The sequence below is a fragment of the Equus asinus genome, chromosome 8 (genome assembly GCF_041296235.1).
Source record: "Equus asinus isolate D_3611 breed Donkey chromosome 8, EquAss-T2T_v2, whole genome shotgun sequence".
NCBI classification, from domain to species: domain Eukaryota; kingdom Metazoa; phylum Chordata; class Mammalia; order Perissodactyla; family Equidae; genus Equus; species Equus asinus.
In genome coordinates this window covers 98,467,892-98,490,111 of record NC_091797.1, presented here as the reverse complement: position 1 = coordinate 98,490,111, position 22,220 = coordinate 98,467,892, and the positions used below count along the sequence as shown (strand labels likewise).

Below are 22,220 nucleotides of genomic sequence, written 5' to 3'. Positions count from 1 at the left end.
GAGCAAAGAATGGGAAGAACGTCCGGAGTTGAGATGGAGCAACAGCCACAAAACAAAGCAGGTTTGAGGAGAGGCAGCAACCTAATCAAGAGGTTTCCCCGCCTGGGGGGAACAAGCTCTGGAAAGCACCGCCAGCATCCACGCAGCAGGCACACAGCCCTGGTACGCCCATCCCTCACCCCCAGGACTGCAACAGGCGATGGCCTCTCTCGCACCTCCAGGCCTGGCACCACCAGGCGCCCCTGGGGAGAGACTGAAGTCTTTGTGATTCTAGCTGTCCTACTGGGTATGAAGTGGTATCTCAACGTGGTTTGAAGTCGCATTTCCCTGACAGATAGTGGTGCTGAGCATCTTTTCCTGTGCTTACTGGCCATTTATATAGCTTCTTTGCAGAAATATCAATTTGGAGCCTTTGCCCATTTTAAAATTGGGTTGTCTTTTAGTTATTGAATTGTAAGAGTTCTTTCTATATTTTAGATACAAGTCCCTTATCAGATACACGATTTGTAAGTATTTCTCCCATTCTGTGGATTGTCTTTTCACTTTGATAGTGTCTTTTGAATTACAAAGGTTTTTAATTTTGATGGTGTCCAGTTTACTTACTTATTTATTTGGTCACCTGTGCTTGTGGTGTCATATCTAAAAGACTATTGCCTAATTCGATGTTATGAAGATTTACATGTTTTCTTTCAAGTGTCTTATGGTTTTAGTTCTGAAATTTAGGTCTTTGAACCTTTTTATTTTTCCTGAGGAAGATTCGCCCTGAGCTAACATCTGCTGCCAATCTTCCTCTATTTTGTATGTGGGTCCCTGCCACAGCATGGCCAACAAGTGGTATAGGTCTGCACCCAGGAACTGAACCCAGGCTGCCAAGGCAGAGTGTACTGAACTTAAGCACTAGGCCACAGGGCTGGCTCTCTTTGATCCATTTTGAGTTAATTGTTGTATATGGTATGAGACAGGGTCCAACCTCTTTCTTTTGTGTGTGGCTATCTAGTTATCCCAGGTCCATTTGTTGAGAAGACTTTCCCTACACCGCTCAAGTATCTTGGCCTCCTTATTGGAAATCAACTGACCACAAACGTATGCGTTTATTTCTGGACTCCCAGTTCTATTCCACTGATCTATATGTTTATCCTTAGGCCAGTACCACACTGCTTATTTTTTATTTTTAATTGTGGTACAAAACACACAACATAAAACTTACCGTCTTAACCATTTTTAAGTGTACACTTCAGCAGTGTTAAGTGTATTCACACCGTTGTGCAACAGATCTCCAGAACTTTTTCATCTCATAAAACTGCAACTCTACCTATTAAACAACTCTTCACTTCTCCCTTCCCCAGCCCTCACAACCACCAGTGTATTTTCTGTCTCCAGGACTCTGGCGATTTTAGATACTCTCCAACAGTATTTGTCTTTTAGTGACTGGCTTATCTCATTTAGCAGAATGTCCTCAAGGTGCATCCATGCTGAAGCACGTGTCAGAATTTCCTCCTTTCTTAAGGCTGAATAATATCCCACACTGTTTGATTACTGTAGATTTGCAGTAGGTTTTGAAATTGGGAAGTGTGAATCTTCCAAGGTTGTTCTTTTTCCAGACTGTTTGGCTCCAGGAACCATCTTATAACCCACTCTGTCCCAGACTTCCTGCAGCAGGAGGTGGGGGCTCAGTTCCCCAGCTGAGCCAGAGGCAGTGGTTTGGGGGGGTCAGGGCAGGGCATCCACACCTCAGCCTTTTCCCTGGATCCCATGATGAAACCAGAACCCTCATGATGAGAGGTGTCTCAACACCATGTGGTCTCTCGCCTAGGCTGCCCACATGGGCTCAAGGAGCCAGGGTTTTTTTTTTTTTTTGCTGAGGAAGATTAGCCCTGAGCTAACATCTGTGCCAATCTTCCTCCACTTTATATGCTGGGTGCCACCACAGCGTGGCTGACGAGTGGTGTAGGTCTGTGCCTGGGATCTGAACCTGCAAACCCATATCGCTGAAGTGGAGTGTGCTGAACTTTAACCACTATGCCACAGAGCTAGCTCCAAGAAGCCAGGTTTTTATGACCATGGACTGATAGTCCAGCACTTAAAATCCTAGTGAAGACTGTGATTTCAGAGATTGTAAGTCATCTAACAGCTAGACTGAGGGCCCTTGTGGCCATCAGCAGACATCATCTTCCCTGTCAAGGGTGTGGAGAGCGTTAGGGAGCACTGCTTCCTCAGACACCCTGGCTCTCTGTGTAGGCCAGCAGGAGGCTTGCCTTGGGGGGCCCAGGGGTCAGTCTGGGTGCAGCAAAGCCAACACTGAGCAAGAGGGCAGCCTTAGGAAGGCGTCAAGAGTCTGTCAAGGGCAGACTCAGACCTGAGAAGACCTGGTAGAAGGGCTAGGACCCATGGGAAATGCTGACACTAAGGAAATGTGCCCTGGTCCTGGGGAGAAGCCCAACTGGAGGTGAGAGGGGAGAGAAGGACTGTAGGCTGAGGGCTGGTGCCTGGTGTGCGGAGCACTGCCTGGCACCCTCTCTCTCTCCTCGTCATCACAGTAATTCTGTGGGATCATCAGAAGAAAAGAGCCCTGAGCTACTAGAGTTCCCATGCAGAGCCCAGGTGAGGCAGGCTTCAGAGCCCACAGTCACTCCCCATCCTGCTGCCAGCAGCTAAGCAAGTAGCACCCTGTGCCCTGAAGGCAGTTTCTTTGCAGAGAGGCCTGGGCGGGCTCTGAACAAGCAGAGCCTCATTTGGGGGCATTTGTGAAAGACCAGATGGCTCTGGAGTCAACCTGCATAGCCCCTGGGGTCTCTCTGAAGATGTGGATGATGGACGCTCTGGCCAGCCAGTGAGGCAGGAGATGGCAAGAGGAAAATGCCACTGCCAAGCCCACAGGCGAACTCTATGAAGAAATGTGCTGCTGTTAAACATACACAGCAGGAAGTGTTTGTTAAGCTGTGTTTGAAAAGCAGTCCCTGGGGTTGGCCCTGTGGCCAAGTGGTTAAGTTCGTGCGTTCCGCTTCAGCAGCCTGGGGTTTCACTGATTTGGATCCTGGGCATGGACATGACACTGCTTGTCAGGCCATGCTGAGGCAGCATCCCACATGCCACAACTAGAAGGACCCACAACTAGAAAAAAATACACAACTATGTACTGGGGGGATTTGGGGAGAAAAAGCAGGGAAAAAAAAAAAAGATTGGCAACAGTTGTTAGCTCAGGTGCCGATCTTTAAAAAAAAAAAAAGAAAAGCAGTCCCTGATTGTCACTTAATGGTTCCACTAGTCATTGAGAGCACTCATTGTGTCCCCTAGATCTGTGGACAAGCTGACACCGGGGGCCTGGGCAGAACCACGCTAGCCCCTAGGACGGTGGCACACCCCAGGCAGCGTGGGCGTTAACCAGGCTCAGTGGAGGTGTTAACAAACTGCCATTCAAGGTGGGGTAGCAACTGCTGCTCAGCAAAGGTCTCTGAATAAAGCAAAAGAGCTGGCGCAGCATTCAGTTCAGTGGGGCAGTCAGGGCTTAGGGTGCACAGTGGCCTGGAGAGTGCCTGAGGCACATCAGGCACCCACACACAGCTGCTGCATAAGAAGAGGGTCTCTCTCAGAATCAAGACCAGGATTCCATTTCAGAAAACCAAGGAACCCAACCTGGGAATGCAGCTAACAGGAGAACCAACAGATGGAGCGTGGCGGCTGTGGGCTGTTTTCTGGGAACACTGACGTCCAGCCAAGGCAGCCTTTGTCCCCGCTACCAGGGATGGCTGGGTCAGCCAGGGTCCACCCACCCCATGGGCCATCACAGAGTAACCAAAAGGGCCTGGGGGGCATTCAGGGAAAGAGCTAAATGGCAAACTGTGAGCACGAAAACTCTAAAGGTGTGTGTGGGGCAGTGGAGCGAATGGGCCTGGGTGAGGCAGCATAAGCTGACATGAGGCTGTCACTCATCCCTGTGTGACCCTGAGCCAGGTGTCCAGATGTAAAGTAGAAAGGACATGATCTCTATCTCCTAGACATGGAAGCACCTGGTGCCTCAGAAGTAACAGTCAACAGCGCATGTACACAAGAGCTGGGAAGAAATCCACATACCACATGGCTTTTGTTTTAGGGTGGCAGAACTGGGGATATCCTCCCTCCCCAGTTTTTCTTTAATTTTGACATAAATACTGTTTTCCACTTTAAAAAAATTCACCCAGGGAGGGGACAGGTTTTGATAATAGCAGCCTGTGCCTGGTGCTGCATGGAGCCCTTTACATGCACCGGCTCCCCTGTGCTCAGAATAAAGCCACTTAATGGGGAGGCGGAGGCTGGGCGCCGGGGGCTCTGTGGGGCCTGGTATCGCAGACCAATTCTCTCAACCCTGCGTCTTCCCTCTCCCTTCCACAGGGGCTGATCCCTCATCGCATTTTGTACCCCAAATTCTGTCTCAGCGTCAACTTCTGGAGAAGGCAACCTGCATGCTGGAGGTTTGAGTTCAGCACAGGAAACCCCGAGTCCTGCTCAGAGCTGACCTGGTAGGGGCTGCATGGCTACTTGGGGGAGCATCTGAAGTCGGGGGGGGCCTAAGGTGGGGGTGGTTTGGATGATGGTTGCTAGCATCAACTCCACCAAGACTCGTGAGAGCTCCTGCACTGGGCTCTGCTGCTCCTGAAAGAAGAAGGGAGGAAACTTCCCAAAGCAGCACTGGAGCACGGTAGGGGACGGGATGGAGGCATCAGCCATCAGGCCCCCAAAGACTGCTACAGAGGGCGGTTTATTAAAACCCAGGTCTACCTGGGTTCAGAAAGTCCAGGGCACCGAAGGTAAGGTCCACTGTGAAGTGCAGGCTGGGCAGTGGGCAAGCCAGGCTCGGGCATGCCGCCAGCAGCAACGATGGACAGTGGCAGCTGGGAAAGCCAGACGCCTTGCAGCAGAGATGAAGCCCCGGACCCAGACAAGACCCACTCCCTTCCAAGGCCTGCCGACACCAGCAGCTTCACCTGCTCTGCTCTGAGAAAATCAACCAAGCCACATGAGTGTGCTGGACAGTCACTACTGTGACAGGACACTTACCTGTGCCTTGTCCCCAAACAGAACTCTGTCAAGTAACAGCTTCCTGTCACATAACCAATGTCAAGCCAGGGTCTGTCTCTCTGGCAAACTGTCCTTCCTGGTTCTTCAAACTTCTCACAGAGGGTGGTGAGGGGGGCCAGCAGGGGGCCTCCAGGAGGAGGAAGTTTCTCAGCCTGGACCTCACTGAGTAGGAGAGCCGGATAAAAGCAGAGACCACAGCCAGACTCCAAAGGCTGCCCCTGCTTGTCCCCCTATCCTGGTCCTCAATGGCCCCCAACTAGACCAGGGTTGCTTGCCCAAAACCACCACATGCCCAGGGTGCTTGCCCAGGCTGGGTGCTCTCCCTCTCCTCCAGCCCACCACTACCCCCTACTCCATCCATGGCCACCCTACAGGTCTTAGCATAAATGAGTGCCTTCGCAGAGCCCAGTGGCACCCCTCACCCCTGTGCACACCCCCTTATCGTCTCTGTAGGACCTGTCATAATGGGACTTGCTTTATTTGCTCATTTGCACATTTCTTAATCTGTCTGCCCGTTAGAATGTAGCTCCATGGGAGCAGGCGCCACGGTCAGGGGCAGTGTCTCCCCAGTGCCTCCTGGGTGAGTGAGAGAAGGCACAGTATGCCACACTCCCTCTGCAAATGCTAACTGCCAGCAGAAGTCTGGTTGGGAAGCCCCTGGGAGCATTTAAGCCCAGGGCACAGCTGTTAAGAATTGCTACATCATGTGCTTTCCAAAAAGAGCTAGAGGAGGCTGTCAGCACCCAACCCCCATGCAGCAGAGGCTGTCAAGATGGTTCTGGCAGCTGCTCCAGAGGGGCAAGTCCAGGAGCAGGGTGATGGCAAGGAGGCCTCTGCAAGATGCAGCCAGAGCAAATGGGGCCTAGGCCAAGCAAGGCCCTGGGACAGAGAGGAGGGGGCCTTCTGGAATCTGGTGGATGTACATGCTGGGGCTAAGGATGACAGTAAGCACCAGGGGTGACGGAGTCCGACAGTGGAGTGAGAGTCACTGCACAGGTCCTCACAGGCGAGAGCTGATGAACCTGTTGGCTCTCATCCTTCACCCACATCTAGTACCCAAGCCTGTGATTCCTGCTGCAGGAGCAGCTCCCACACCTGCTCTTCCCCAGATGCCTAGCTGTGACCTGCTGCCCTGACCTCTCACCTGGAAGGGTGGACCATTCTTTGTACCAACCCTGCCTCCTGCATCTCTCCTCTCCCATCCCTCCCAAACGCTGCCACCCAAGACCTTTAGCAGCTCCAATCTATGTTTGTTTTGCCCACCACCCTTGAAGACACCTGTGGGCCCTGGCAAGCTAAATGCCCTGTACTGAGCTGTGAGGCCTACGGCCACTCACCCGGTGGGTCTTGCTGTAGGTGTAGAGGAAGGCCAGCCGGTAGAGGCTCTTGTAGTGCTGGGGGAAGCGGCTGAGGCACAGGCGGAAGGAGGCAATGCACTGCTCTGTGAGGAACTGGCGCTGCTCCTCTGCACCGGCCGGCAGCCCTTGGGGGAAGGCTGCTGGCTCCCCCGGGGGTTCCCCTCTCTTCTTCCCATCCCACAGGGTGGGTGCAGACGCTGGGGGTTTGACGGGGATACACGCAGAGGCTGGGGGGTCTGTAGCAGGCTTCTGGCCGCCTTGCTCTGTGGCTCGGAAACCTTCTGTGCTCTCCAAGGACTCCTCAGTCTTTCCTACAGTTGAGAAGAAGGAAAAGAAAGTCAGTTTTAGGCTGTCTCCCTGCAGCAGCCTACCACCAGCGATAGAGGCACCTCAGTGAGGTGACTGGCACAGCTGGGTCCATGCCCTTGCTGGATGGGTGCTCAACCCAACCAACCTAGCAGTGGGAGGCACAGGGCCTGGAGCTGGCTCTGCCTCCACTGACTGAGGCCTCGACGGCCCCCCAGTCTCAACAGGATGTCCCAGCTGGCACGCAGCGGAGGAGCCCTGAGGCTGCAGAGAGCAGGGGTTACAAGCTGGGCTCTGGGTCCCCCTCTGAATGGTGGCACAGGGCTGTCCTGCCTCTTGGGCCTGTGTAGGTACATGGAAAAGCAGCCCACAGAAGGCAGGTGTGGCTGCCACCACCATGGGCTCGAACAGCTGGGAAAGGGTGAACACGGGGCTGCACCTGCTCCACTGTTCAGCCTTCAGCCCACAGCCCGCCCAACACTCCTCCAGAGCTGTTGCCTCGTATGAACCACGAGCGCCCACACCAGCCCTGACCTGATGTGAGCTCAGCACCTCAACATCCAGGCCTGCTCCACCAGGGATGGCAGGGCAGACAGCACAGGAGAGCCTGGGCTGGACAGCAGGGGCTGCAGAATGAGACTGTCTGGCCCGGGAAGGAGGGATGGAAGGAGTGGGTGGCAGCAAGTGTCAAGGGCAAGGTGGCCCCTTGGGCACCCAGGAGTTTGGCACAGCCTGTCTGGAGGATGCCAGAGAAGCAGCCTGGCACCAACTCTGAAGCCTGTCGGTCACTGTGGGCTGAGTCTGTTACTGCCCTTTCCCTGCTGTAGCAGCAGGCAGGAGAAGAGGGGCCTGTGGGCATGCAGAGTGGGCAAGGACTAAGGCCCCAAGGTCCCCTTCTGCCAAGACCAAGCCAAACTGTGCAGATGTCAGGTGCGTGTCAAGCTTGCCCACCCTCACTCTTCTTGCAAGGAAAGAATCTGAGCAGTCACTCCTTGTGACCCCCTCGGCTGCCAAGACAAAGCCAAGCTCCTGAGCAGGGCACATGAGGCCACCTGCCATCCCTCCAGCTCCCCTCCTGGCCTCACACCCTGCGAGCAGACACTTGGAATATCTCACTCTGTGTTCCTGCCTCTCTGCTGTCGCTTCTTCTCCTGGACGCACTCTCTGCCCTCCTCCCTCCCCTGCCTCGCCCACTTGCTCTCATCTCTCAGGACTCTACTCAGCATCACTTCCTCTTTCAGGGCCACCTCCCCCCGACCCCCTGCCCAGCCCTAGGGTGGTGTCTGCAGAGTGCCTCCTGTGCCCACCTGTCTGGGGTCACCGATCCTACTGCATTTATTTATGCCCATAAGTGTCTCCTTCTCCCTTGTTACCCAGAGCCCAGCCCCACCTGCCATTTGAAGCTGACTGAATGACTGAGTGACAGGTCATATCTGATCTTGAAACTACGGAGCTCAGGAAACTGCCTAGGTCCCACATGCACCCACTCACAGCCCTAGTCACAGCCCCACGACAGCAACCAGGGGCCTGCGTAGGGCTGGCACCCATCTTACAGGGGATACTAGTGCCTTTCTCACAAACATGCCAGGTTCTAGTGCGCTCAGTTTGAAGGACACATTTCAAACATAGCTCAACAAACATGGTCTGAGCAAAGACTCTGGGCCCAGCCCTATGCTAGGCGCAGGGGAGACAGGAAAATCGGAGGAAGATGCAGGCCTCCCAGGGGCTCAAATAAGGCGCTAAGTACTCAGACACAAATACACACAGGAAGACATTTCTAATGGAAAGAGAGCAGAAGGTCAAGAATTAACCCAGAGAGTTCAGAATGCATGTCTGAAGACATATAAAGAGGAAAACAAAAAAAAAAACCAATACCAGAGTGAGTTGAAACTCCTGTTGCTCAGGAGTTTGGGTGACCCAACGAAGCCCAGGAGAAATGGGTGACATGCCTCGCCCACAGCATCCACTCCCCCTGCTGAATGGGCCTCACGGATCACATTAATGGAAAGAGGATCAGAAATGTCAACAAACCCACAAAACACTCCCCAACCAGAAGTCCAATTCTAACCCTAGAAGCATGAAGATGGGAAGACTTCCTCCTGCTGACAGAAAGCAAGTGAAGCGCATGCTCTGGCTACCCTGGCCTAGACCAGTGCCTGCTGCTGGCAATGAGGACTGGCTTGGATGTGCACGGTACACGCACCAGGCAAGCAGAGCGCAGGAGCCGTGGGATCCACCTCACCCCACTAGCGACGCCCACCCCGCCCCGCAAACACACTCAGGCAGTCCCCAGGCCGCGACCTGACCAGGAAGGGGCAGGTAGACACAGCATGGTGGGCCTTGGAGGAGGTGCCTAGTGGCTGTACCAGCACCCTCAGGCCATATCCTGCCCTGGGCCCAGCTGGTTGGGAGGTCCTGTCTGGACCACACAGGTCCTTGACAACTTGGCTAGCCTCAGAGTGATAAGAACAGTGGGCTTGTGTTTAGGTGGTGAGACTGTGGGCAGCTTTTTTCTCTATTAAGAAAATAAATCTTTACTCTTGCTACATTCACATTTTGGACATTTTTTTAAGCTCTGACCCTTGAAAAGGTGAGCTACCTATGAAGAAACCTCTTTCCTCGAGGCAGCTGGGCACGGACCAGAGGGGAGAATTAAAGAAGGGAGGGGAGTCCTCGGGAAGCAGGCCAGCTCGCGCCTGCTCGACACCATGGGAGGGAGTGCACCTCGGGGTCAGGCAGGGTGTGGCAGTCAGATCCATCCCTGCTGCCCCTTGGCACCTGCTGCCTGGTGCAGACCTGGGCTCCGTTAGACTCCGCTGCTCAACAATGGACACAAAAGTTGTGAGTGAGCCTGGCAACAGTGACTGTGAAAGAAGCAGCAGGCTGTGGCAGGGCCCCAACAAGGGTGTGCCTGGAGAGCCAGGGGTGTGGAGCACACTCCGGGCACACCCAGCTGGCCTGCCAGCACATCCTGGCTCCCTGCAGAGGTTGAAAGCTGCTGGAGCCGTGGCGGCCATGGCTGCTGGCCATGGCTGCTGCTCACGGGGAGCCCAGAGGAGTGCATGCCAGAGGCTGCCCCTACCAGGCCAGGCCTGGGGGAGCACTCTGCTCCTCGAGCTGTCTGCTGGGCACAGGCTCAGAACACATTCTCTGCTGCACCCACTCTCCCAACAGAAGTTCACCACTGTGGTCATCGGGAAAAGCTGGGCTCAGAAGGGAGGAACGTGTCCACGGAGGAAAGAGGCTTCCTTTCAAGCCCACCAGCTACTGTGGTGACTGATTCTACCTTCGCTTTCTTTACCAGTGGCCAGCCCCAAACGCTGTTTGCTGAAACCTTCGGCTCTGAATGGAAGGAAGAGGCAGGATGCTTGTTCCTCATGTGTCTGGAAAGCCCTGCACAGGCTGGGCTGGACCAAAGCCGACCTTCTCTCAGCTTAGCTCAGCAGCCCCTGTCCCCACTCTTCCCCAAGCATGGCGGAGAGAGGCCCATGATGACACAACAGCACCCACAGCAGTTCACCACTTGATGAGCCGTAGAGACAGACAACAGGCCTCACTTGCCCAACAGTAAACATGATCTTGATTTTTCACTGGACGTGAACAACAATTGCTATAGTAGAGTATTGGGGATACCGGTTCCTTCCCCTTCCAAACTCCCTATAGCATGTTTATGTCGGCTGCAGAATGTCAACATTGGTTTGGGATAGCATAATGACTGCCCGGTGAGAAAGCGGGTACTGGCCTCGCCTCTTTTTTCCCCTTCTCCCCAAAGCTCCCCTCCCCCCCCAGTATACAGTTGTATATTCTAGTTGTAGGTCCTTCTAGTTCTGCTGTGTGGGACGCCGCCTCAGTGTGGCTTGATGAGTGTGCTAGGTCTGCGCCCAGGATCGGAAGGTCGCCAAAGTGCAGCACACGAACTTAATCCCTCGGCCACAGGCCAGGCCCTGGTCTCACATCTTGACGGAGGCCCAGGACAGGTAAATGCACCCCTGTTCTGCATCCCTTTACCTGACCTAATGGGCCTACAGGAGTTGTGGCCTTACCCCCTTCTAAGGCCAGCTAAGGTAGGCCGGCAAGGTGCACAGAGCCAGGAGAAGCCTCTCCTAGCGTGAAGGGCCCCACTGCCACACCTACACAAGCTGCTGAACCTCGACTTGCCTATCCAGGGCCAGTGCGCAACTTCCTGGGGCTGGGCCAGGGCCCCCAGAGTGAGCAGGTTATCCCCAACCCCACCTGCCCCATTCAGTCCACCCAGAGAGGCAGCACAGGTAGTGGTTAAGGGTGCAGACTGACCGTGGGCAAATTCCTGACCCTCCCTGAATGTCAGGTTCTTCACCGTAAAATGGGAACAGTCACAGTGCTCCTGGGAGGTTGGAAGGACCAAATGAGTTAAAACAGTGCCTGGCACAGGCCACCAAGCATGAGTCTAGGTGGTGATTGTTACTGTTTGGCGGGCACCTGTGTGCGCTGGCCCTGGCCAGATGGGAAAGCTTTCAAAATCCAGGCTGGCTGGCCAGGCACAGCTTCAGAGCAGTGCCAGGGATCTCCCAGCAAGCCCAGGTGTGCGGCTCTGCCTGCTGATTTCCACAAAAGGGACCTGGGACCCCACAAGAGCTGGGTGTATCCCAGGGTTAGATCAGAGCCCCCTGCCAAAAAAGGGGGATTTTTGCCCTAAAGGCTTGATGTGATTCACACTAAAAAGAAAACACATTTGTAACATTTAGGATCGAAAGGCTTTTTTAATAACCATTCATCGAGAAAAAAAGTAGGGGACACTCCTGTTGTGGCCATGGCTTTCTCACATGGGGCTGTGGTGGGGTCACAATAACGCCAAGTGTCACTGAGCAAACACTGTGTACCAGGCACCGTGTGAGCTCCTCCCTGAGCTGCCTAGTCAATCCTCACAACCCTGGGCATGAGCCTTGGGATCACTCCCATCCTACAAGGGAGAGCCCAGGTGAGTAACTTGCCCAACCGAGGTCCCAGGAGAGCGGGTGGAGGTGCGAGGATGGAAGTCAGGCCACCCACAATCTTTAGCACTGCCCAGACTGGACATCAAAGCAGTTCTAATTCCCCAGTTAGGTCTCATACCTCTTTCCTCTGTGGCCCCCTGAAGGTCTTTACTGGTTAGTCCTGCTTGGGAACTAGGAATCGACGGCGGCCTCTTCTCCACATAGGGCTTCCGTGAGCCCTCCAACGAGCTGGCGGGTTCGTTAAAGAAGTCCTGCGTCGAGCTGGAGTCGGAGAGAGCCACGGCCGTGCTGTCCTGGCTGCGCTCTGAGGGGAGAAGGAGGGAGAGAGAGCGGCAGCATGAATCCACGCCGTCTCCAACACAGAGCGGACTCCCGGGTGAGTCTCCCTGCTGGAGGCCTGGTGACTGCCCTGCAGAGGAGACAGCCTGGGTACACTCTGACACTGTCGAGCCCGACCTGCCCTGGAGGCCACCGAGCCACTCACCAAAGGCACCAATCTCCATGGTCAACCTTCTGGGGTTTCCTCCAACAGCGGTGTTCTGGTAAATATTTAACAATTGGCTCTCGAGGGGAAAAAGCCCTCATTTGTAGCATTTACTGATTTCTGTGGTATAAATACTGCTACCACGGCCAATTTTAAGCTACCAACATGATGTTGCTGAACATGGAGTTGGGAAGAGATGCACAGTAGTACACCATTATATAGTATTTCCACCACAAAGACATAATAGGCATAAATTACCGAAGCAGGTAAGAATTCAACAAAAATGTTTAACTAGTTGCTAAAGGCCAAGTGTGGTCTAGAACAAGAGCAGAGACCCCTGGGAGTCACAGACACAGTGGACGTTGTTATCCCCCTGCCAGCTCCTCCCCTTTGACCTCTACAGGTGCTCATGAGGAAGATCAGGGCAGGGCAGGGAGGAAGACTGGAGGAGACCTTCCTGGGGTGCAGGCCTGGAGAAGAGGAGTGGCTGCTGCTGTGGGAAAGGCATGAGGCCCTGGCAGGACCTCTCTCCCCTAAAGAACAACAGCCTTAAGCCAGCAGGGGCAGGGAGGAGCAGCAAGCCTTGCTGCCTCTAGGATACAGGTGAAGACTCATGCAGTTGGGGGAAGGGAAAAGAAAAAATCCTCCCCTGAGAAAGAGGCAGGAAATCATCCAGGGCCTAAACATTTGAGGTCTCCCACCCCTGAGAGAAGGGCCAGATGACTGAGAGAGCCCCACTCCTGAGACGCAGGGGCAGAGGCTGCCTAAGTCTGAGGTCAAACTAAGACAACAGAGAACCAACCCACCCCTGCCGCTGGCTTGCAAGCATGAGTAACATGCAAAGCAGAGGAAGACGGGCAAGAACATGGCGAGTGACCCTCCCTGGGGGGCACATAAAAGACCTAAAGCTGAAGGTGGAAACTGAGAAAATCTTCTAGCAAACCAGCCCCCACTCCAAGTGTAAGGTAACACCCTCAGAATGTAAAGCCAGTGGTGCACTGACGGGAACCACAGCAACACCACCACCAGCCCCAGCTCGACATGGACAGTCGGACTCACCTTCCCCTCCCAACAGCCTAGAAACAGAAGAAGGAAGCCCATTCCAGGCATAAACATTAGTTATTTCAGTCTCTTCTGTCCCACACATGATATATGGTATTCAATATAAAAATGATAAGGCACGCACACAAAAGAAAAGAACATTGTCAAGAGACTAATCAACAGAACCAGACTCAGAAATAACCCAGATGTTGGAACTATCCAACTGGGAATTTAAAATAACTAAGATTAATACGACTCATAAATATGATTAGTATTTTAAAAGCCTCTAGTGGAAAAGGTGGATATACGCATGAACACAAGGGGAATTTCAGGAGTGAGATGGAAACTATAAGCAAGAGTGAAACAGAAATGCTAGAAACTAAAAACACAGTAAGAGAGACAAAGAATGCCTTTGTCAGGCTTCTCAGCAGACTTGATACAGCTGAGGGGAAAATAATCAAAACCTGGGGATGGGTCAGTAGAAATAATCCAAACAGAGAGAAAAGAGTAGGTGGAAAGCAGAACAGATTATCCAAGAGCATCCAATGACCTAACATATTAAAATGGAATCCCAGAAGAAGATGAGACAGAAACAGGACAGAAGAAATATTTTAAGAGATAATGACTGAGGATTTTCCAAAAATAATGAAAGATATTAAATCACAAAAAATCTCAGAGAACATCAAGCAGGCAAAGATTCCTCTACACACATTAAAGGAAAAAAAAATCACACCTAGATGCATCATATTCAAACTGGTGAAAACCAAAGATACATAGAAAATCTGGAAGGTGGAGAAAGACACATCACATATAGACAAAGTTAAGAATTTTAGCCGACTTCTTATCAGGAACCATGCAAATCAGACAACATTTATGAAGTGCTGAAAGAAAAAAGTCAACCTAGAATTATACATCCAGTGAAAATATCTCTCAAAAATGAAGGAGTAATAAAGACTTTTCCAGACAAACAAAAACTGGATTCCTTACCATCAGATCTGAGTTACAAGAAATATAAAAGAAACATACATAAAAAGAAAAAGTACATAAAAAGAAATAAAGTTCCTTGGAAATGGTCAAAGTAACAATAAATACAAAAGACACTGTTTTCACATTTGTAATTCCTCTAAAATATTACTGACTACTGTAACATACTGTGGGTTTAAGGTATATGTAAAAGTAAGATGAATGAAAACGAGAGTACAAAGGTGGGAGGTTCTTACGCTACACGTGAAGTTGTACAATATCATTTGAAGGTAGACGGTGATCACTTAAAGATGTATTTTTGTAAACCCTAAGGCAGTCACTGCATATTTTTTAAAAAAGAGGTATAGGGGCCGGCCCAGTGGCACAGCGGTTAAGTTCACACATTCTGCTTGGCCAGCCTGGGGTTCACTGGTTCAGATCCCGGGTGCAGACCTACGTACCACTTATCAAGCCATGGTGTGGCAGGTGTTTCATATATAAAATTTTAGAGAAAGATGGGCACGGATGTTAGCTCAGGGCCAGTCTTCTGCAGCAAAAAGAGGAGGATTGGTGGTAGATGTTAGCTCAGGGTTAATCTTCCTCAAAAAACAACAACAACAACAAAAAGGTATAAATAACAAACCAATAGTAAAGATAAAATGCAACCATTAAAAAAATAAAACTTTGTTTTGTCTTGAACTCTTTGTATCTGAAGGTGAAGCTCAATGAAATAGGAATCTAGAGAGGTAAGTGCAAGTTCCCCTTGTGCCACTCACGAGCTGTGTGACCTTGAACAGGTAAGTCCCTTCCTCATCTATGAACTGCAACCACGTATCATCTCAAACAGGTCCAGGCCACAGTGGCTTCTGGGGACATATGGAGAGAGGCAGACGCAGACCACAGGAACCTCCAACCCTTTGCTAATCTACCTTAAAAACCTGGGATCAGAGGACACATTAGCGCCCACCAGGCAATTATGCGGGGCCCACTGGGAGGCCAAACACAGCTGCTGGTGGGCAGACAAACTTGCAACAAAATGTAATGTTGTTTCAACAAAGTTGAAAGCCTGGACTCTAGGCGATCCAGGCTGCCTGAGTTCAAATCCTGCTCTGGCACTTACTAGGTCCGAGAGTCTATGCAAGTGCCAGAATTTCTCTACACTTCAGTTTCCTCACACATAAAATTATGATAATACAAGTGCCCACGTCGTAGAATTGTTATGATGATTAAACAGGTTAATACATGTAAAGTGCTTGAAACAGGGCCTGATACACAGTACATGTTCCTGAAACATCAGCTCAATTATCAGTATTGTTATTTCAGAGAACCTGGACCGATTTTCTAATGTCTCCAACTTGACTTAACGGAGATTTGGTTCTGAATGGGCAGAGGGGAGCTTATGCCACACTGGAGACCACGCCTGAGAGCACCATGTCCACGGGGTGGGAACCACTTCCTACACACTGACACGACAGGCCTGTCCAAAGTGGGCCTGCCTGCACAGAGGAACACTGAGACCAGGCCTGTGCTTCCAAAGGCAGCTCCATCGCTCAGGCCTCTGCACTGACGTCTGGTCACAGACCAGGGTCTGGGGACAGCAACCTCTCACGCAGCCCCATGAAGCCTGCCGCAGCCTTTCCTCTGTAGCTGCCTTTACGATGTCCACTGCCCAGTACCTGGTAGGTCATCAGTATCACCTGGGCTGATGGAGCATAAGAAACTGCTCCATCTGGGATGTGAGGCATGTGTGGAGACCCCTGAGTGGCCAACCCAGAAGCTCTGTGACTAACAGGGGAGCAGGGACCTGGCCAGACTCCTCTGCCTCACACTCAGTGAGGTGCTCTTCTCTGACTCCTAAGGCCAAACCCCAAGGTGCCAGGAGCACCAAACGGGGATTACAGGCAGGCCTGCAAATCTCACGAGAAGTCTCACGCCAGAGTCCCCAGTAGTGAGAGGATCACTTCTCCCAGGGAAGTGGCAGGGGCAGCCCATTCACCGTCCGTGTGGAAAGGGAGGGCTAGCAACAGAGACCCTTGGCTCCAGAGGCCACACAGGGTCACTGCAGGTGCTCAGGACTCAAGAGTCCCACACCTGCATTCCAATTCCAGATCTGCCACTCAGGCTTCTCCAGGCCTCCACTTTATACTGTTTAATACGATTGTCACTTCTCTCCCTGGCTCTGTCCCCGAGACACACATGGGATCCCCACAGGGGCCTGGCCCAGTGCTGGCACACAGGACTGATGGCCCAGTGACCACCTGTCCTGTAGCATTTACTGGGATTCTGACAAAGAGAACACTGATGGCTTGAACAAGACAGCAGGTCATGTCCCCACAGTTTAAGAAGTCCTCCTGGAAGTCAGGCCAGGGCAGGCGCTCCTCAGTGAGCACCGGCCCAGATGAAGACCCTGCACGGCTGAGCAGCACACCGGACAGGGAGGGTCCAGGAAGCAAGCCTAGCTGGGAGGCTCTCACGAGAACTGGCGCCCTGCCCGATGAGCTCACGCGCTCACAAGCTGTTGGGCTTGGGGCCTGAAAGAGTTGCTAACTTGGTGGAATCCCAGCTGTGATCACTACAAAAGCCAAGGATTGGCTTAAGCAAATGGATATTTACTCCTGATGTCTATCGCCCTCTGGATACTGCCGGTAAGGGCAGGAACCTCTCATGCGTGCATGGAGGCAGAGTGCACCACGAGTGGTGTGGGCAAGAAAGGGCAGCAGTGTGCCTCGGACTGTCTGCTGCCCTGGGGAGCAACACCCGGCAGGTGGGGCCTCCCGCTGAGCCTCTTTTAAAATAACACCCACAGCAACAACCACCAGAGCCCAGGAGCAAGACGTATAAGCCAAGGGACTGCGCAGGAACAGGGGCTGCAACCACACTCCCCTCGAGCCTCTCAGACCTGCGAGTGAGAACCACAACATCTGACTCTCCGAAACAGCAGAGAGCAGAAGCCAGCACTGGCCCTGAGTGGCAGTGTCATGACTCTGGACAAGCCTTCATCCTAGGGGTGACCACGGGCACCTAAGGAGCCCTGAAGAAGGCCAATGCTCAGGAGGGACATGAAAAGGGTCTGGAAACCTTCAGGAGCCACCAGGTCATGTGGCACCCCTATAGACGGGCTGCTGGGTCAGATCTGGAGAGGCAGGGGCTGTGCAGACTGGGGCGCCCTGGCTGGAGCTGCGACCCTCTCCTCACCAGGCCTGTGAAGCAGAGGGTGGGGGTGGTACTCGTGCTTGGAAAAGAGAGAACGGGTACATCCCTGCAAACAAGCTACCAGTGGGGACTCAGAAGGCCCAGGGTCAAGTTTCTCTCTGATCCTTTCAGGTCTTGCGTGTCTCAGAGGATTGGCACAAGGTATTTAAAATAATCCTGATTTTAAATACTATGAAGTAACCCAAAGTTTCACACCAAGAAGCAAGTCAGACCAAATGAAAACTCAGTTTCATTCCTTTTACATCCATAGGGTACAAAGAGAAGAATGAAAGAGCTCTTAAAGAATGACTCCCTGAGGCCAGCCCAGTGGCGCAGAGGTTAAGTTCACATGTTCCGCTTTGGCGGTCCAGGGTTCATTGGTTTGGATCCCGGGTGCAGACATGGCACCGCTTGGCAAGCCATGCTGTGGTAGGTGTCCCACATATAAAGTAGAGGAAGATGAGCATGGATGTTAGCTCAGGGCTAGTCTTCCTCAGCAAAAAAGGAGGATTGGCAGCGGATGTTAGCTCAGGGCTAATCTTCCTCAGGAAAAAAAAAAAAAAAAAAGAATGACTCCCTAAGGCCAGCCAGGTGGCTGAGCGGTTAAGTTCGCATGCTCCATCTCAGAGGCCCAGGGTTCACTGGTTTGGATCCTGGGTGTGGACCTACACACCGCTTGTCAAGCCATGCTGTGGCAAGTGTCCCATACATAAAACAGAGGAAGATGGGCTTAGATGTTAGCTCAGGACCACTCTTCCTCAGCAAAAAGAGGATTGGCTATGGATGTTAGCTCAGGGCCACTCTTCCTCAGCAAAAAGAGGAGGACTGGCTATGGCTGTTAGCTCAGGGCCACTCTTCCTCAGCAAAAAGAGGAGGATTGGCTATGGCTGTTAGCTCAGGGCCACTCTTCCTCAGCAAAAAGAGGAGGATTGGCTATGGCTGTTAGCTCAGGGCTAATCTTCCACCAAAAAAAAAAAATAAGTAAAGAATGACTATCGATCTATGCAGATGGCACCTACCCCTTTCCCTGCTCTCCTGGTAAATCAGACCTTCCTGTGCAGCTGACCAAGGACCTCAGCAAGACTTCAGACAGAGAGACGGTGGGTGAGGTTTGCCGGGAGGACCATCTTCCTGTCATCAGCCGAGCTGCTGTAGGTGGGACAGTTCAGGGCTGGGCGGGGCAGGACAGGGAGGACAACAGGTTCTCAGGGCTAGGAAGAAGCTCTCGGAGAACAAGAGGCCTGAAGCCAGATGAGCTGGCCGGGCAGGCAGCAGGCAGGGAGAACGGGACCCGGACAGAGACTAGAGGGCTATTTGGACTTGCGGTGTGCAACCGAGAGCAGGCCGCTGAAATGGGAAGCTCCTGCCCCACGGGCCTCTGCAGTGGGGCAGGAGAAGGAAGGGTGCCACTGACCCCTTTCCTCTCCCCACTCGCAGAAGGCCCCAGGAAGTGTGTTAACTGCCAAGGAAAGGCCTGTGCACCCAGGGAAGGCCACAAATGGGGGAAACCTCTGGGAGAGCAGAGGCAAAGGCTCCTCTGGGGTGAGGGAGCACACAGCCATGGACTCTACCCTGCAGCCGAGGGCCTCTGGGCAAGGACTCACCCTCCCTGAACCACACTCTGCCTGCCTCCTAGTCAAGTGAATTCAGCATGGGCTCAAGCACCACCATGCACAACCCTCATGCTGCCAAAGGACCCTGATGAAGGGAAGCAAGGAGCCTGTATGTGTGTGGGGAGCGGGGTGGGGGGCACGTTCTGGCCCGGAGAACATGCAGCCTCCATTGGTTGTGAGCTGAACTTCCAGGCCTGGCTCCAGTCCCGCCTCCCCCACAAAGGTGGCCCTGGGTGTCCTTATTTGGGACCCTGCAGACGAAAGGTCCAAATGGGCTGACATACGGCTTTGTGTAAGTGTGTGTGTGAAGGCCAGGGGTGGTTCCTCTACATCCCAGAGGTCTGGGTGCAGGCCAGGCACAGGGGGACATCCCCAAGGTACTGGCCTGTGCTGGCATTCACAGAAGGACCAGGTGGGTCTGCCAATGCTTGGCAGGCAAAGGCTGCCACGTCAGGTGGCAGCAGCCCTCTGTTCTCCTGCCTGCCTGCTGAAGGAGGGCCAGAAGCAGGAGGCAGAGGCAGGCAGAACTGGCTGCTATCCTGCCTTAGCCACTAACTGGAGGTTCTGTGGTGGGTTGTCCTGGGCCCCCTGGTCCTGAGGCAGAGCAGGAGACAGATAGAAACTTCTTGTGCATAGTTGAGCCGGACTCAGCTGAAGAGCCAGACTTCTCCCAGGGCTCGGTGGAGCGGGCCTTCTGGGGAAACATGCACACCGAATGGGACCCCAGGGACTACCCAGGCTCCTGATCTCCTGAAGGAGCTGCCTAGAAGACAACAGGAAAAAAGACTGGCACTAGTAGGCAGGCTATACAGGCCAGCCCTGCTCTTCTTTTCAGAATGTTCTTTTTAAAGTCTGCCCACACAAAACCTGCTCACATTAATTAATATTTGCAGCAAGATTATAAATATTTCATTCGCTTACTGTTGATCACTGGAATGTTTCCTTCCACGCCTCTGGGCCACTCCAGCCCCTCCTCTGAATTCTTGGAGGGATGTACATTTGCCAGCCAACTGCTGATGACACCGCCTGCTTCTAAGCCCTGGCACCCTCCACTTCCAGGGTGGGACTGCAGGGCCAACTGCAAAGGAACAAGAGCTGAGGACGCAGAGGGAAAGGGATCTGGCCTGGTGACAGAAAGGCTGCCCGTCCTACCGGGGGCAAGAGCAGACTGTGTTCTGGGTCTTTCTGTGTTCAGGTTTGACTCAGTGCAAAGCCCTTGGACACTCTCAGGATTTCCAAGCCAGCCTATGAGAGCTCTTTAGTTACAAGACACAAGGTTCTGGTGTCTCTGTATATGTGTCTTCTCTATTTACTCCAGTAGGAAGAACAGAAATAGTGTGTGACCATTTATTCCATCAGCTCAGCTCAACCAATGTTTGAAGAAAAAGACATGGGGTTGTGCCATCAAAAACTGCAGCAACTCTGACTAGTGAACCCTGAAAAGATCACAAATGTTCCACCAACTAGAAAACAACAGGTTTCTAAGAACAATAAACTTGGGTGGAATCACTATTTTGAGAAAGCTTTCAACTAGACAAAATCTGCCCCATTCGGTCCTTGATGTCCCCTGGGAAAGGACATGTCCACCAGGAATGGGGCTGGCTGTGTGGGACAGGGTGCCCTCCTGCAGGCCAAGGAGACTGGACAGATGCCCAAGAGAAGAGACACCAGATACTTGGGGGCCCCAAAAGAAAGGCACACAGACAAGAGGCAGCAGGCAGGCATGAGGGCACCACACAGGGCACGGGCTCAGCCCCCGACCCTTCTCTGCCAGTGCTTGCAGGTGAGGGCTGACCCATAGCACCAGGCACCTGGTAGCCCCAACGCGCTCTGACAGCAGTGCTGCGCCTGCCAGGACCCCGATGCTTAGAGCAAGGATAAGACTTGGCCTCACTGTGCATCTCTCACCACATGCCTCTCGCTCCAAACCCCTCACCACGTGTCACTCTGTTCCTGGAGCCAGGTAAGGCACTGACCAGAGAGGCCTTGGGGAACGTGAAGTATTTTCCTAGCCAAAGGCAGGTGGGCAGCTGTCTCTCGACACAAATGTCAAGGGAAGAGCAGCAGCTCTGTTAGGTGAGAGCCTAGTGCCCCTGCAGCTACCTGGTGAGGTTCCCAGAAAGGTGCTTCAAAGAAAGGATGACTGGGAGAATCTATCTTACTCAGAGCCAAAAAAGAGGGCGACGCTGTGACCAAGACACTTGCCTTCCTGCCTGCAGGAAAGAGCCCCTGCTTCGGGCCCAGCTGGTTTCCCATGCTCTCTCCCCTCAAAGTCACCTCAGGCGCCTCAGTCACCAAACACCGTAGCTCTCTCCAACCTCCATGTCTTTGCTCCCATTGCCCCTCATGTGAGATGGCCCCGCAGGCCTGTCTAGAGGCCTGCCTCCTCCAGGAAGTGCCCCCAACCCACCAAGCCCCAGAGCCAGCTGATAGTACTCCCTCTTGGCACCAACCACTGCCCCAGGGACACACACATCCAACCAGGCAGCAAGGATCAGGGCGCCCTTACCTTGGCTTTCCCCACAGGGCCCTCTTTCACGTCCAGCACACAGCAGGCATGCGATAAATGCCACGACCAGCTGTGGCCCGAAGATTTTTTAAAAGGTAAGAATGAGAGGGAAGAGAACAAAGGAGGTGACTGGCTCTGCCCTCTTACACCCTCTTTCTCTGTCCCAGCGCCTGTGGGGGACACGCAGGACAACCTAAACTCTACTCAGAGCCTCTCCCACCTTGAGAAGGTCTGTTCACAGGAACACAGCTGCCCACCAGAAGCTGACTCCCTCTTGGCCGTGGGAAGGGAGGCCGGTGGGCAAAGACGAGGCCAGGCCTGCCCTCCAGGACTGACTGCTACATGTGGCTTCCTGCCCAAAGGGACACTGTGGACTGTAGACCACCTCAGAGCATCCTGGCTACTGTGCACGATATGCATTTTTACACACTTGTCCTTGCAAAGATAACCTGGTATCTTAGAGTCTGTTGCCTTTGTTATTTTTTTAAAGCAAGAAAGACCAAAGCAATGGGAACCAGGACTGAGTCACCTGCTGGGCAGGCGGGCACTGAGGGGGAGGCCACTGCTGCATCTGCATCTGGCCAGAACTGGGAAGATGGGCCATGGGCAGAAGCCAAGCACATCAAACACACACTCTCCAAATCACAGGACCAGCAGATGTGGAGGTGCTCCTAGTCACAGGGGAAGCAGGGAGCCGGACTGAGGACTGAGCATGCGGTCTGTGCT

General features: G+C 53.0%; 1 protein-coding gene across 6 annotated transcripts in view; it reads right to left on the bottom strand.

Moving 5' to 3' along the window:
• The window catches only part of CABIN1 (calcineurin binding protein 1), a 149,501-nt gene that overhangs the window by 53,243 nt on the left and 74,038 nt on the right, over positions 1 to 22,220 (bottom strand). For all 6 annotated transcript variants that reach the window (XM_014866265.3, XM_070516530.1, XM_070516531.1 and 3 more), the window contains 2 exons: positions 11,811 to 11,996; positions 6,393 to 6,724 (listed from right to left, as the gene is read on the bottom strand). In XM_014866265.3, the coding sequence (XP_014721751.2) occupies positions 6,393 to 6,724; positions 11,811 to 11,996 (518 nt within the window). The remainder of the gene's footprint in view (positions 1 to 6,392; positions 6,725 to 11,810; positions 11,997 to 22,220) is intronic.